At 38.3% G+C, this 16539-nt stretch overlaps 1 protein-coding gene across 3 annotated transcripts in view; it reads left to right on the forward strand.

Moving 5' to 3' along the window:
• ERC2 (ELKS/RAB6-interacting/CAST family member 2) overlaps positions 1-16539 on the forward strand; it is a 1126181-nt gene that overhangs the window by 293588 nt on the left and 816054 nt on the right. For all 3 annotated transcript variants that reach the window (XM_063426897.1, XM_063426898.1, XM_063426899.1), the window contains one exon: positions 2814-2981. In XM_063426897.1, coding sequence (XP_063282967.1) covers positions 2814-2981 — 168 coding nt within the window. The remainder of the gene's footprint in view (positions 1-2813; positions 2982-16539) is intronic.

The raw sequence follows: 16539 nt of genomic DNA on the forward strand, positions 1-16539 counted from the left end.
TTGTAACCTCTCTTTTCCTGTTGGGTGCCACAGTGCCAGAGATCACATACACTTCATCGTAAATAGTTTCGATAGAAAAGCTTGGGTTTAATGTTCCAAATATTTCTGTAGTCGGTGAAGAAAAACAGGCTTGGCAAAGAATATTTAAAAAAAAATTAAAAAAAATCTACATAAACATGATAAACATGACTGTTTTATTATGTCTTTTAGTTCTTTCCTTCTATCTTTTCTTTATTCTTATTTTCCGATTTTTTTTGTTTTTTCATTCTCCATAAACTACATTGTTCATATTTTTTTTCCTTTATGCATTTGTGTTACATTATTTTACAGTTCATCTGTGTATACCTATTTTTGACCACACATTACATTTTAAAATATAAAAAACCCAACAGCAACCTTCATTCCCCAATCATCAGGCCTTCGTTGAAAAAGTAAAGGATAGAGAGGCACTTACGTCTAACTTTACTGTTTTCTTCTGGCCTTTCCTTGATTGCCAACTTTTATTAGCGGCTCAGCAGCCAGATCGAGAGAAAGGGGCAGCTACTCCCAAAATTATATGGTGTTGAGAGAAATGTCAGAGAGAGCTTTCTTGTGTACAAAAGGAACACATATTTTTATGAACGTACCTGACTTGCAGTATAAAGCAGCTCCTCTGTACTTTCAAAGGTTTTATACCATATGTAATACTTCCAAACGCTTTTATTTCCCCCCTTACCTGTCAGAAAATTAATGATGCATTTTAATGCAAACTTTTTATGCACCCTTAAATCCAGCAGCCTAAATAGATATCCTAATATAGTTTAAAAAGCAGCAATTTTATGAATACCATCAGAAATACTGTTTCAACTTATTCAAGCAAACATAAGGCCAGGGAAAGAAATGTGCCTGCAGGTCAAAGTACCATTCATAGCGTCCCTTCTTGCCGTAAGATTAGCTCTCATGGCAAGTTTACAAGACTCTTAGAAAAACAGTCTTCTGAATTCTTCATATATTTAAATACTGTGAAGTAATATCTGCAGACTTCAGCTCGTCATCTCGGAAAAGGGAAAAGTCTTTCGTTTGAAGCAAGACCCATATAAAACACCTGCCTTGCTACATTCAATCCAAATAAAACTTCTAAATATCATTGCTACAGGAAGGCGGAGTCTTTTTGTGTCAATAAAACCTAATTGCCTACTTTTATATTTCAATTACCTGGAAAAATCTAAACATTATCCTGTATAAGATGACCTTATATCAAAGGCCATGGCTGACAGCCCAGAAAAAAAGAAGCTATTCAACTCAAATATTTCAACATGATTTGAGGTGGCAGGATGACACATTGGTGGGGCCCAAAGAAGGCCGAAACGATCGTGCAGGGTTGTTGGCTCTATTGTGCAGAGAGAACTTGCCGGCATTTCAGTTCTGGTCTGCCCTTATGGGTGGGATGAGTCTAATATGCTTTGGAATAGGTTCTCTCTCTAGTGGCGCAAGTGAGCAAAGCTAATTTGAGACCTGAGTGGAGATTAGCTGAGTTTCTTTAAGCTTTTGTCTGGTTTCAGAATTCTCATATTCTCTCTTTTACATTAAGAAATTCAGAAGAAATAGGTGGGAGATTGGTAAATGAAATACTTTAGGGATCTGGAATGTCCCATTTACCATGTGCATATGATAACTTATTGGCACACTTTGATTGATGGACCTTAACCCCTTAAGGACCAAACTTCTGGAATAAAATGGAATCATGACGTGTCACACACGTCATGTGTCCTTAAGGGGTTAAACTTATACTCGGACAACAGAACAGTATCTGAAACGACACCAAGCAATTGATGGTGGTAACGCAAATATGGGATACAATAGGGACTACTGGTAGGTGACAGCACTATTATCATTAATATTAAATATGTACTTCAGGATGAAGGAGCAATAGAACACACAAACAATGCAGTGTATGATAAACACAAGAAATACACCATTTAGTGAGACCGTTTAGAGCCAACAGATGTAGATAGTTGCCATATTGCAACTTTGGAATAATGTCATCTCCGCTGTGAAAGCCTGATGATGTCTTTTTAACACAATAGCCATGGTCCAAGGTTCGACCATCCACAATCTTGCTCTATATCCCACTTCTGCCTGAGGCTTTGACACCCAAACTGCATGGAGGCAACCCATACATTCTTCTCCATTTATTACAGGGGAAAACATTCCATGGATGATGTCACCAACCATGCAGTATCGCGTTCTAAAACACGATTGGTGTGTCACAGTGCTTTTTAGCAACAACACTTGTAAACATTTACTGTGTGTATAAATGTATCCCAGAGCTCCAACAATAAGAGTCTCATTAAAATAGTTTGTATGAGTGTATGACAGAGCTCCGTATGTTTCTGTTTAACTGTCAGAAATTCGCTAAAAAGTTAATTCGTAAATAAAAAAACATTCTGGTCTACTAAAGTGAGAATGCAAACTGAATCACAAATTAGGGTCAACATTGAAGAACTGGAAACATTCTCTACTTCAGCTATGTGTTAACTTAAGCCATCGTACTCTAAAATTTGAAATTCACTTAACATTTTTCCTTTTCATGAATAACTGTTTTTTGTAATAAATCTTCTTATTACATGTTATTTTTACCTCATTACATGTTATTATTAGCAATAACAGCAGTCATTCATAATGTCAACCATATTGTTTGAGGAAAGCCACCAATCACACCTACAGTTCCATTCCTCCTATGATATTGTCCCTCTTGGGCCATTTGACTTATTTATGAATTTATACATGTGCACGTGGATCATGAGAAATTATTGTATGAATTCCAATTACAGGTGGATGCGTTAAGGCTGAGACTGGAAGAAAAAGAATCATTCCTCAATAAAAAAACCAAACAACTTCAGGATCTAACAGAGGAAAAAGGGACCCTTGCAGGAGAGATCAGAGATATGAAAGATATGCTTGAAGTCAAAGAAAGGAAAATTAACGTTCTACAGAAAAAGGTAAAATTCTGTCTCCTTTTATACTTAAAGATTAATGAAACTGTTCTTTGAGCATCCTCGATTCATAATGACCAAGTGCCCTTTGTGGTGACCTAGTCCCTCTGCATATATACACAGGTGTCCTTTATTTATAGGGGCTACAAAGTTGTCATGTGTATGAAAGCATCACCCAACCCATAGTAGAGTACAATGTAGACAATTAATTTACAGAGTTTCAAAGCAAGATACAACTTTATATTACAGAGTTCCACTATAGCACTTACAGCAATGCACAGGCTGTATAATTGTATAAAAGAACTATCAGGAGCAGTTGCTTTAACGTGACTAAAAATGTGTAGTTTATTTATACACTGACCTCATATTCTCCTTCTCAAATATCATCTATAAGAGAAACAAAAAAATATATATTTGTTTCTGGGTATTAATAACACAGAACACAAAAAATAAAATGAAAACATTGATTAAGGGAACCCCTTAACTTTAGGACGTGATCCAAAAATTCTCAAGGAAATAGAATCTCACCCTAAGTTGCAGCAAAATGGGACCCTTTGTAAATCTAAAATAATAAAGACTGTATTTAAACAAATATCACAGTTAAAAAAAAAGTGTAAAGTGAAAGTGTGTAAATACTTTTAAAAGGCAAAATACACTAATACTTTACACTATTTTATCTGGAGTGTAAAGACTCCGATAAAGTGTATAGTATTTTAGTTTTACAAAGGTGCCCCTTTTGCTGCTCAGTGGGTGGAGATTATATTTCCTTATACATAATACAGGGCTTAAAATTTCAAGTCCTACACTACTAGTCAGGCTTTAACAGTTGCTCAACACGATCAGTCTGGAGTGACCATGTAACAATCCCCATGGGGGGATTTCTCCTTGCCAGGACCTACTTGCTGGATTTGGGATGTGACATTAGAAACATAGAATGTGACGGCAGATAAGAACCATTCGGCCCATGTAGTCTGCCCATTACCAGCAGGGAGCTGGGCAACCAGTGCAGAGACTGATCCGTGCTGCTCTGCATGACCTCATGGATGAGGTTCTAATCCAGCTCCTTTTAAACCCTTAAGGACCAAACTTCTGAAATAAAAGGGAATCATGACATGTCACACATGTCATGTGTCCTTAAGGGGTTAAAGGTAATAAAAGCTGGGTGGATCCTGTACTTATGAATAGCTTGGAAATAACAGTGCACCTTTAAAGTAACCTATAGTCCCGAAAATCTTAATTTTAGGGCTGAAGGTTCCCTTCTGTCTTCCACCCCTTGGATTTAAAAAATGTAAATGGAATAGCGATTACTCACATCCTTTCCAGTGTGGGGACTCCTTCGCTGCAGCCTCAATCTACGCCTACGGTGATGTCAGCATCCAAGTTGACACCACCTGTGATCTTCTCCAATCCATTGCTTCTAATTGAGAAGCAACAGATTGGAGGTACGCATGCCTCGCCAAATCAAATCCTGCGATTTGATTCCCAGATCGAGTTTTTCACACTGAGTCTGTGCTGAGCCACACCAGGTCACAATACTGTATGCTACTTATGTGTTGTACCATTACCTTGTGCATCAAAGAAAAAAACCTGTGAAAAAAACACACTGTGTATAAATGATCAGCTTTTTTTCTACGATAAATTTAGAGTAGATATAAATGATAGATAGACTAGATGATAGATAGACTGGATAGATTTATATAACTAGATAGGCAGACAGATGAAAATATAGGCATAGACAGATGCCTAGGTATAACTGGATGGAATTAAATAGATATACAGACTTCTTTATATCCACACTGTTATATATTCTCTCTTGGCCGTGCTTTGTTACTGACTATATATTACATAGTTAGATAGAACAGGCGGTAAATAGGTTTATAAAATAATGCCTTTAATATTGAATTTACATGTCATAAAACTTTAATTTTACTATTAAGAATTGTGCAATATTGATTTACACACTGGCATAACTGTTTCTCTTAACATTTCCTTTCAAGACAAACAGAGATGTAATTGGCCTCTCTTGTGGACTCATGCTGACCTGTTTAATGGTTGATTAATATAATTAATTCTCAATTAGACCATTCCCCTTCACTGTTTCATCAATAATGAAGCACTACGAAAATAGGCCAGGGGATATTCGGCCAATAAAAGTAAAGCGTTGGTATTGATCCAGCCAACATGTCACTGTTTCAGCACATTTAATGATAGCAAACCTTTCCAAAACCCTATTTTAAGTTATGATTGCTTAACCTTTGAAAGGTTCATCATAGTTATTTTGGCTTTCGAATTGTTGGTAGATTAATCACAGGCAAAATGTTCACTGTGTTTTGCTCAATATAAACATAAATCATTTCTATAGTCCATTCACTGTTTATCCTCCTTATTTCCATTGTTAAGATATTCTTCTACAAAACCAAAGGAATGAGCCTGGCCTTATTTTAACTCAAAGCATAAAAGATTTTTTTTTTCCTGTTTCTGACCAGCAATGAATCTGAGTGGTTTATCTTCAGGAAATATAAATGTTAGGATGAGAGTTGAAATCAAGTGAACCTTTAAATCAAAGATGTGGATCCATTGCAAAATGTTTGAAAAGTGGACATGCTTGTAAATTATAACAGTAGCATCACCATAAAATATTTAACTTTTTGTGGTCACCAGTACGGTTGCATTCAGTGTTGTTATGAAGAGTGGCGTTTATTACAGCTTTTAATTTCCTAAGCGTTTAAATATTTGTTTATTTTGGAGGGGATTGACGCATTGAACTGTAATTGCGGTGTCTGGAAAACGAAGAATATTGTGTTGTTGATGCTTGTTCCAAAAGTTGCCTACTAATACGAAACAACCTTTTGTGTCACTATACACCTCTCCCTCCAGCAAGGCCCTCAATCCCTCTGTTCTAGTACATCCAATTTGTCTAGTTACAACTTCTTGTCTGTTAGTTCACCCATTGTACAGCGCTGCGGACTTTGTTGGTGCTTTATAAATAACAATAATATATGTGTAGTGAGCCGTGTAAAGAGCAGGTTGCCAATGCCTATTTTCAAGTCACTACATATTGTTGCATTTGAACTGATAGAAGCCAGAAAGATGTTCGCAAAAGCTGAGTATGGATTCTAGAGGGTAACATCCACCTCGTTCCACTTGTAAGAGGTGGAAAGTGCTAATGGAGTTTGTGCTGTGTTCTATGTCCATCTTTTGTGTCTTTAAAATCCTGCACCTTGATGTTGACAAGTCTACCCCACAGCTCTTTGTAAAACATTATCTAGGCCAGGGGTAGGCAACCTTCGGCTCTACAGATGTTGTGGACTACATCTCCCTTGATGCTTTGCCAGCAATATGGCTGTAAAAGCATTATGGGAGATGTAGTCCAAAACATCTGTAGAGCCGAAGGTTGCCTACCCCTGATCTAGGCGCAGGCTAAACATGTGGAAGACAAGATCATAGGAAATTTTTAGCAGAATTTCTTCTTTTCGGTTTTAAATGCAAGATGTTTCCTCTTATCCTTGCATTTTACAGAGACTTAATACACTGCACACGTGTGGAGCGAGAGCTCAAGATTTCAGTGTGGTTTCCATTTGCTTGGGACATTATCTCATGTTACCAATAACTTATTGTGGAAATAAAATCTAAAATAAAGTTCACTGGATTTACAATATGAATATGTTTTGATTACAATATATTCAATAAGTCATATATTCCAATATAATAAGTCACGTTTGTTTAAGAAAAACGAAGAGTTCAGGCTTAACGGGTTACTCGTCCATGACCACTTCTGCTTTTTGAAACTGTCATAGTGTTAAGAGTCTGTATGTGCAGTGTTTCTGCTTGAAGCAGTGAAAATCATAGTTATACAGAACAGAATTCAGGGCTGCCTAATGTCAAATCTGTGCATATTTTACATCTGTCAAAGCCTGCGAGGTGAGTCTTGTGTCTCCCCTTCCTCCTTGCAGCCAGTCTTCCTCCGGAATCCATTGTTTAATTTTTTTAAGTCTTGATCCCTCTTCCCCTCCTAGCTCAGAGTACATGCGCGTTCTGAGCCAGTAGGGGAAGAGGGATCAAATCTGGAAAAAAATTAAACAATGGATTCCGGAGGCAGGCTGGCTGCAGGTAGGGAGGGGAGACACAAGGCTAAATGGTTCTATCTTCTCTGTAAGAAGACTTTGATGAATAGGTGAGATGTTAGGAGGGGGCGTAGGAAGCAGGGCCAGAAGCTTTGTATATTGCTGGATTCAGATAAGTAAAACGTCATTTTTTTTACCGTTAAGCAAGGGGTAGCTAAATAATATTGCCCAATAGGACACTATTCATTAAAAAAATAAATAAAAAAAATAAGGGTTGGAGTAACCCTTTAATATTGGAGTCCTAAAGAGACACTATAGTCAACTTTAGCTTAATGAAGCACTTTTGGTGCATAGATCATGCCCCTGCAACCTCACTGCTCAATTCTCTGTAATTTTGGAGTTAAACACTTTGTTTATGCAGCCCTAGTCTCACCTCACTGCATATGACTTACACAGCCTTCCTAAATACTTCCTGTAAAGAGCTATTTAAGGTTTATACTTCCTTTATTGCAAATTCTGTTTAATTTAGAATTTCTTATCTCCTGCTTTGTTAATAGCTTGCTAGAGAGAGACTCTTGTATGTAATTAAAGTTCAATTAATGGATCAGGAGGTACAAACGTTTAAAGTAAGTTATATTTGTTTGAAAATGAAACCCTTTTGTTTTCATGCAGGCTGTGCCAGTCAGCCAGGGTAAGTGTAGCTAGCTAGGACTGCATGGACAGAGATACACGTGATTTAACTCCTAAATGAAAATGGATTGAGCAGTGATATATTTGTGACTTTAGCGCTATAGTGTCCCTGTAACTAAATGTAATTTATAGTGCTTCTGAATGATTGACCAGATAACAAAGTTGTGCAGCATTTGATTCCCAGACCAAGCTTTACCTTTCACAATTTTTTTTTTTTTTACATTGCAGGGGACAGGGCCACTGCACCCAGACCAATTTAAAATATATTTTTTTCAAATATTTTTTATTAAAGTTTTACATATTTGTACAACAACAAGAACATAAACATTGTATTGGGGGTAGGAAGGGAAGGGGAACTTGGAAATGGAAATGAATAACCATCCAGCATTAAAATAGGCATAACAGTGTATATGGCAAAATAATAATAATAATAATAATAATATGTTTTTACATCAATGCTCTTTAATAAGAAATATGTCAAAGACCATATGCTGTTTTGATTTTTTCTTCCCACTTATCCCAATTGTATTTTAATATTGGGAAATCACGCATATTAGCTCTATGCGATAATTCGTGTGCCTTGTTTTCTAGAATCAAATTAAAAACTTCCCTGAGAGATGGCACATTTTGGGACTTCCAATGGCTAGGTAAACAGGAAATTTAAAATATATTCTATTTGTGATATTTTCAGGCAAAAACAAGATGATGACCTTGACAATTGGTAACATAACTCTGCAAATACACAACAGGCTTGAAGAAAACAATGATGTCACTTTGGGGAGATTTTTGACTAAATAATTATTCATGATTAAAGTTTCATTACTGATTATGGCTAAATATGTAGGCTTCTACTCTGCCTTTAATAAATCATTCAATCCCTAAGCACACAATATGCTGTGCACAATTAAATATTTTGTGCTCTGAACCTAACCTTAGCCTCTGTTCTCAGAATTGCCCGTTCGAGTTAGAAAATGATTTGTTAATTAATGGACAGTATGCTTCTTAATGACGCAGACATTTCTCAAAGAAATGTGAACATATTTTTTCAAGACACGTAGGATTGCATTATATAGACTCTTCTAAGTCACCTCTACAAATCATTTTTTTTTGTAGCTTTTTTTATGACTAGACAAAAGAACAAAAAAAAGTAATAATTTAAGTTTTTCCCCCTTCAACGATGGGAGCTACAACCTGTTTCTGCAGCCACAGAGAATGCACAGGCATCGCTTTTACATCTGGTAAGAAGATGTAGGTCTGAGAATGAAAATACTGCAGGCAATTCCTGATTGCTACCATATGGAATGGATAGTTCTATAGTAATGGGAGATGACTTAAGGAGGGAGATAGACAGCACAGAGATATATATTATATTGCAGTGTCATATATATGCAGAATTCCTGAAATATCTGCTAGGCGAGCTACGCTTCAGATCCCTTGCACTATTAACTGGGATGTTCAAATTATGTCGCTGCGCAGGATATTTTCAAAAGGGTCTTTGGCACATTTTTTCTGTGCTCACTCTGGTCCTGGTTCTCAAAGAAGACAACATTTAGAATACCAAATAATTTTTCTAGTTTTAAGGGCAGCTTCCGGTGGGATGTTTGAAGATTAGTAGACTTAAATAAAAATTAGAAGTGATAAATATGATGATATGAGAGTGGCCTTAGTTTTTTTTTTTGTAGTCTTCACAAACATCATAAACAGAGAAGCATCTAGCTTGACAAAGACACTGCTGGGTTAAAATGTTGCCATTGTTTTGCTCTAAATAAACCTACTATTTGGGGTTTTCTCCCTGAGAGCCTGGATCAATCTGGAAGTGAGACTTGGCCGTCATCTGGTCCGGAGCACCTTGGAAGCCTGGAGGGTGTATCCATTATCTTTTCTACATTGATGCGCTAGTCAGCATAGTGGGACTCACAGTCCTTAGCTATCTAGTATACTTTGTGATCTTTTTTCCATCCTTGCCTGTGAAAAGTAGCCGTTAAACATTTTAATACCAACAGCCCTTAAATCATTGCAGCTTTAAAATTCCAACAGGCTTTCGAGATCCATATATCTACCTGAATACTCCCATCTGCCTTGTCACATTACTCTGTTCTGATGTGTCATTTTGGACATCAGTCCTCTGTATCCTCTGAAACTTGCATCGATTTTGACAGACAATCTCCTGCATTGTACTTGCAATGCCATACTTGCGTATTCTGGTATCACAATTATGACACTAACCAGCAGGGTTTGTCTTGGTTCTATTTAAAACTTCTGGACTAAAAGTACTGTAACGGATTGCCTGGCACCCCGACTGGGTACCTCCGTTGCTCCTAGTGCTCCGGATGCTCCTAGTGCTTTCAGAGGGCTCCAAGCACTACACTTGATACCATAACCACCGCAGAACCCACGAACCGCCGCAACTTTGGTTGGGGTCTCGCCGTCTTCTACCCACTCTGGACCCAAGACCAGGATCCAGCTTCCAGTAGGCAGACCTCTCTTGTAATCCAGAGAACAGGAACAGGAACAAGCTCTTACAAGAGCTTAGTGATTATTCAAGGGAGTATGAAGAGCATAGCAATCCCTTGTAGCAGATTCCCCCAATAAGATACAAGACTCTAAATTAAGGGTGAAGTAGAACTGGTTTAATGAGCATACATGACTTTCTTATATACACATTTTCATACAAGGTTACCACCCACGTTGACCTTGTGGTACACAGGACACAAAGTTACAACAGCCAATCAACACAGTACAGTACAGTCAGACACTCCCAGCTAAGGCACACAAACCCTCCCCTCTGCCTGTGATATAATTACTGAACACAATGGGCTAACTTAATTACCAGAGGCAGAAAATATACAGTTTTTACCCAAAACTCAGAAACACCCCAAAACAACAACATATCCCCATACATCCCTGGATAGCTCTGATCTGGGTGAACAACATATCCAAAAATCACCCAGATCAGAGCAGAGATTCAAACGTTTTATGGAAGTCACATTTAACCGACTGCAAGCATTGCTTTCATGCCCAAAACAGTTCCACAGATTTAGGCTGTGCAGACGGTCTATCTTCTGCTCTAAAAAGCAAAATAGTGGGGTAATGAAAGTAGAAAGGTCACAACAAACAAGACCCAGTGGAGCGCTAATAAATTGAATAAACTCACCCTTTTAAAAAGGGATATGAAATATGAGGGAATATGGTACAGAGCCTGAAAACGATAGGCTCAAATCATAAGCGCAGGGGTGTTTTAAAGCAAACACCAAGCTTCTTCGATGGTTTAGTAGCAATCCTCAAAGAAAGGGAGAGATAAGGGGACAATGGACCAAAGTCCTAGTGTGTTATCCTCAACCCAGAGTGGTACCAAAACAAGTTCAAAACAAGCTCACCTTCTAGAGAGCCAATCCAAACTGGGCTCTCAGTGTGATAGATAGTGTGCCTTTAAGAGGGCACTGCTCTTCTTTGTGGCAGGAAAGTAGATGCAGGTCGTAGGCTCAAATATAAAAAAACTTTTTATTATAAAACACTTACATAAAATATAAATAAAAAAGTTCCCATGAAATTATGGTGTAAAGATGAGTCCTCTTCCGATTATCTTCTGCTCTAACCTGGAGATAATTGGCTTAAGTGGCTGTGCTAAGCCAATTATCTCGAGTAACAGGAAATATCTCTAAGTCAAAAAACTGTTACAAAAACCACATCAAAATACATAACTCATATAATACAATTTTTAACCTATATGTCCAACATATCCCCAGATAGCTTGGATCTGAGCGCTCAATATGTCCGAAAAGCGCTCAGATCTCACGAATACAGTTGGATCGCAATGGGGTTAAACAATAGCAAGGGCTGATGAGAGATTGAGGAGGGACAAAGCAGCCAGTTTCAACTGGTCTGGCAGTGCCCCTGGGACAATGCCCTGCTGGAGAACAATAGGACAGGAAAAAGGGGGAGGGGAAGAGGCACATTTTCCCATGGAAAGGGGCAGAAAAAGTGTAATACAATCCAATATGCCCAAATAACACTTTTAACCCCTCAAGGACCAAACTTCTGGAATAAAAGGGAATCATGACATGTCACACATGTCAAGTGTCCTTAAGGAGTTAAAGGGCAATACATCCCAGGGGCCATAGTCACAGGGCAGGAGGTGGGCAAGCAGGCTCCTCCAAAAACTCAACTTAAAAGGAGGAGTTTGTCACAAGTACGTTTCCCTGTTGTGGTTTTCATCTTGTATCCAATACTGCATTATACTCATTTGTGAGTAACTCTACAATATGATATGTTCAGACAATGTATTCTAACATGGAGCCTATGTTAACATAAACCATATGTTGGTTAATGTTGGGTAACATCCTTTGCTAATGAAGCATTTTGTAGGTTATGTGTATATCGATTTGTCTAACTAGGTCTCTCTCCTCCTTATTGCTGAATGCTTTGCTAAAGAATTTACCATGACGGGTGGCTGAGATCATCTATTACAGCTAATTATGCTGTGGTTAGCAATATCTAATTATTACAGTTAAAGATGTACAATTTCATTCTTTTAGTGGTATCTATAGAATTTACTACTTTGGCTCATGTATATGCAAAAAACCAAAAACTTGTTGAAAAAGGGGTCATATAAGGGAAGCTGGCCCACCCAGTGTGTTTCTTCTTGATTAAACCTCAACCCTCACCTCATCTTTGACCTTTTTTATTTTGTACATAGCATTTTAACCCTGATTAGTAACAGTAAAAAGCATTCCTGCTTATCACCTTTAGGCTTATCGCCTTTTATTTGGCACATTGAAACCTAGAATTTTTTTTAGAAACAAGTAATGAATCCTGCAGTTTAGTATAATCACTAATTTATTTAACACACCACTACTCTTAATGCTATTACACTTAAAGGACCCACTGTAATCAAATTTTCACATTTTAAAAAAGTATTACATTTAATGAAACTTAATGATTTTTTTAAATGATGCATATTGATGTTTTTGTCGTCATTGTTTCATTTATTTATTTATTTAGAAAAAAAAAAATTAACTGCTGGGCCAAATTCTACTCTTATACAACGTCTGCTCGGCCCTAATTTGCCTGCTGCTGCAAGTTTACACAGAGCGCACAGAGCAATCTCAGCAGCAGACAAGTTGAGTTGAGCAGCGGTTGAACAGATAACAGTAGAATCTGACCCAACATGGCTGCTAAGCCAGAAAAAAAAGTAAAAAATAAATAAAATTTATGTTCTTCCTTTTAACAAAATCATTAAGTTTAATTAAATGTAGTAAACGTTTATGAAACCAGACATGGAAATTTGATAACAGTTGTCCTTTACATATTATGTTCCAAGCCTCATTTTCATGAATATCCAGACATTCAACCCAGGTAGCAAATCCACACCTGTCACTGAGCCGTGACATTATTTCCAGCAATTCTGTTCATGTATCTTGAAATTCTGCGAAAAATAACTATTAGACTTAAATCTGGATTATGATAACTTGTCTGCTAGCATTCCTAAATTATTTGAGGATATCTCCAAAATTTAGCACTGTACCATGGGCAAATTAATCATACAAATAATGGCAACGAAACATGACATACAGAAACAAGAAGAGATGATTGCTTAGATCAAAAAAGCTTTCCCTTTAAAGAATCACTATAGCATTAAGAATAGGCACCCGTATAGTGTCCATGTGCCTAGTTAGATTTAGAGAGTCCCTTGTCCTGTATAAAACATGTAGAAAACAAAATAAAAAAACAACAAAACGTTATACTTAGCTTTTTCTAGTTCCAAGACTTCCTAAGTGCTGCTCATCTCTATAATAAAAAGTAGTAAGGTTTTCAGCCCTTAATATCCAAAGATGGAAGGCAGTTTAACATCCAAATCAGTGTCTCTCTCTTCTGGTTGTTGATATGTGGTAGAGGTGATGCAGCGCCTTGTAGGAGTCCACAAGTTCAAGATGATATGTAGTGTCCAAAATAAAAGGGCAGAAAGGGCTGTAGTGCTTGATATCCAAATATGGAAGGCAACTTAAATACCCGAACTCTTAGAAAAAGTCTCTATCTTGTCTGCACAAGCGCTACACCTGGAGCTAAGTTGTAGCTTTAACCCCTTAAGGACCAAACTTCTGGAATAAAAGGGAATCATGACATGTCACATATGTCATGTGTCCTTAAGGGGCTAAGCACTGTAAGTGTATCTCTTTTTTATATATATTTGAAGTTTCAATATACTACACTAAATATTTTTGTGTCCTCTTTATCCACTACATAGCATCTTGAACTTGAGGACTCCTCCAAGGCGCTGCTCCCTAATTTCCTCTCGTGATCTCTGTCTGCCTGCTGTGAGATCAATGAGGAGGAGTCGCTTATTCCATCGTTGGTCTAATTAAATGCTTCTCGTAGGAAAACCTTGAAATAGTAGTTGCAGATGACAGGGTGAAAACAGGATAAGTGTAGACAGTGTGGAGTTGGGGAAGTGGTGGAGTTCTAATAGTGAAGACAGGAAATACATTATTTGACAAGTTTCTAACCTACAAATGTGAGTGTTTTTTTGAAGGATTTCTTAAACAAGGAAAATCTAATGGTGCAAGAGATGAATAAAGTGACCCTACAAATGTCCTATAGCGAGTGTTGGGGCTGTAATTGTGAGCCGCGGGGAGACATAGATTATTAGTAGGTGGCTAGGCTTTAAAGGGATGCAATTTAAACCCCTTAAGGACCAAACTTCTGGAATAAAAGGGAATCATGACATGTCACACACGTCATGTGTCCTTAACCCCTTAAGGACACATGACATGTGTGACATGTCATGATTCCCTTTAATTCTAGAAGTTTGGTCCTTAAGGGGTTAAAGGGTTAAAGGAGAATGTCATGTGGGCACAGTTTTGTAGAGCATTGTATGGTTTTAAATTGAATCCTACAGGATATAGGGTGCATTGTAAAGATTGCCTGAGGTGACATATGACATAAAGGTAACACCATTGACTCCATTTATTATATTGTATGTAGCGGTTGGGGATTATCTGGGCAAGTGTCACACCGATAACGATGGGTTGCAGAGATGGGAGATAATAATTCACTAATCAAGTAAAGAAGCTCTTTAAGTCATCAAGCATTAAAACGTGGTGATTACAAGCTATGCTCTTAAGGCAAAAGTACCAGGATTTGGAGATTAAATAGAAAGTGAAAGAGTCAGAGTCGAGAAGGACACCAACATAGTGTATGAGGTAGGATTGATGATGACACTATTAACCTTAAGGAAGATTGACAAATGAGGATTTGTGCTTGAAGGAGAAAATACTTTTTCTTGTTTTGAAGAGATTGAGTTAAGTGAGCATTATGATTGAGTAAGTTACCACTTGGTCTGGTCAGAGCTTGCTACTGAAACTTCAAAACCTGTGGATTTTAAGAAACTCCAAGAGCTTCAAATGTAAGTATGTTATTTTATTGTCAAAAGCAATAGATCAAACAGAATTTACAAAGAGGACTGTCCTTTGAGTTCAATCAAATGGTTGATCATACCAGTTACACAATTTTCAGTGGAGTGCTGAGAGTGGAAACCAGGTTTATGATACTTAAGTAGACCGGTAGATTAAATTAATTAATTCTCTGCATTTACACAAATGCTTAAACATAAAAATGTTTGGTTGTAAGTCACAGAGGAATTTTGTTCAATTTTTAAAGCGGCACTGTCATGGCTGAGTCCTGTTTTTTTTTAACCCTCCCCCCCTCCCCCCGACTCCACTACATCTAATTGACCCCCTAGTCACTACCAAATGCCCCTAAGCACCCCATATTTTTAGTTTTTAAGTTTTTAAACTTTATTTTCTGCCCGCACCTAGGATCTGGGCGCCGCCATCTTTGTGTAGGTACATGAAGTCCCTGTGGGACACGTCATCTGCCCACACTAGATAGTGCTGTGAAATTCCCGTGCATGCCCAGTTAAACACTTGGGCATGCAAATGGGAATTTCATCCATTCATTCGTCAGAAAGACGAATTAATAGAAATGTCAGATGGACAAACAAACACCGAATATCTGTGTTCGTTTGTTCGCTCAGTTAATTACAAGGAGGGAGCTACCGGCTCGCAGCTCCCTCCTTGTAAAATGTAAAAATTGAAGCGGCAGGGAGCAGAGCTCCCCGCCACTTCCTAAGCACCCCATGTCCTTCCTGACTCTATGGGGGTCAATATGACCCCCATAATAGCATAAGGGAGATTGAAATCTCCCGAATGCCCCTACTCTCTATGCTGCAAGTAGGGGCATGTCTACTAAACAGTGAGCAGCCTGTTCACTGTTAAAAAAAAGCCTCCTAGTGTCCCCCCTCCAGAGCCCCCACCCGTGCCATGTGAGTGGGGGCTATTAAACTGAAGGTTGGACATAGCACCCCGGCCCCCACCCATGAGCGGCAGATGAGGGCCATAAATAACAATAAGGGGGGATCTTTTGTCCTCCCCTCAGCCCCCACCCCTGAGCGGCAGGTGGGGGCCATAAAAACAATGAGCACCTATTGTCCTCCCCCCGGCCCCCACCCCTGAGGTGCCGGGTGGGGGCCATAAATAAAAATAAGGGGGGAGGGCCCTATTGTTCTTAAACATTATGGAACTACTGGCCTTAAACATTATGGAATCACAAACAGTCCCACGTGCCTTCGACAGCATGTTAGCAGGTGTCTCATAAAAATCACTGGACAGCATGTCATCAGGGTGAAGTGTGTGAGTAGGCCCAAAAAGCCAGCGGATCTAAGAGTTCTGCTTGACCGGCCTCAAAATAGTATCATTGGGCTGCCATCAGGTCAGGTAGTTCTGTTTGTAAATGAGCTTTTTTGGGGGGCTCAT

The sequence above is a fragment of the Pelobates fuscus genome, chromosome 7 (assembly GCF_036172605.1).
Source record: "Pelobates fuscus isolate aPelFus1 chromosome 7, aPelFus1.pri, whole genome shotgun sequence".
Taxonomy (NCBI): Eukaryota; Metazoa; Chordata; class Amphibia; order Anura; family Pelobatidae; genus Pelobates; species Pelobates fuscus.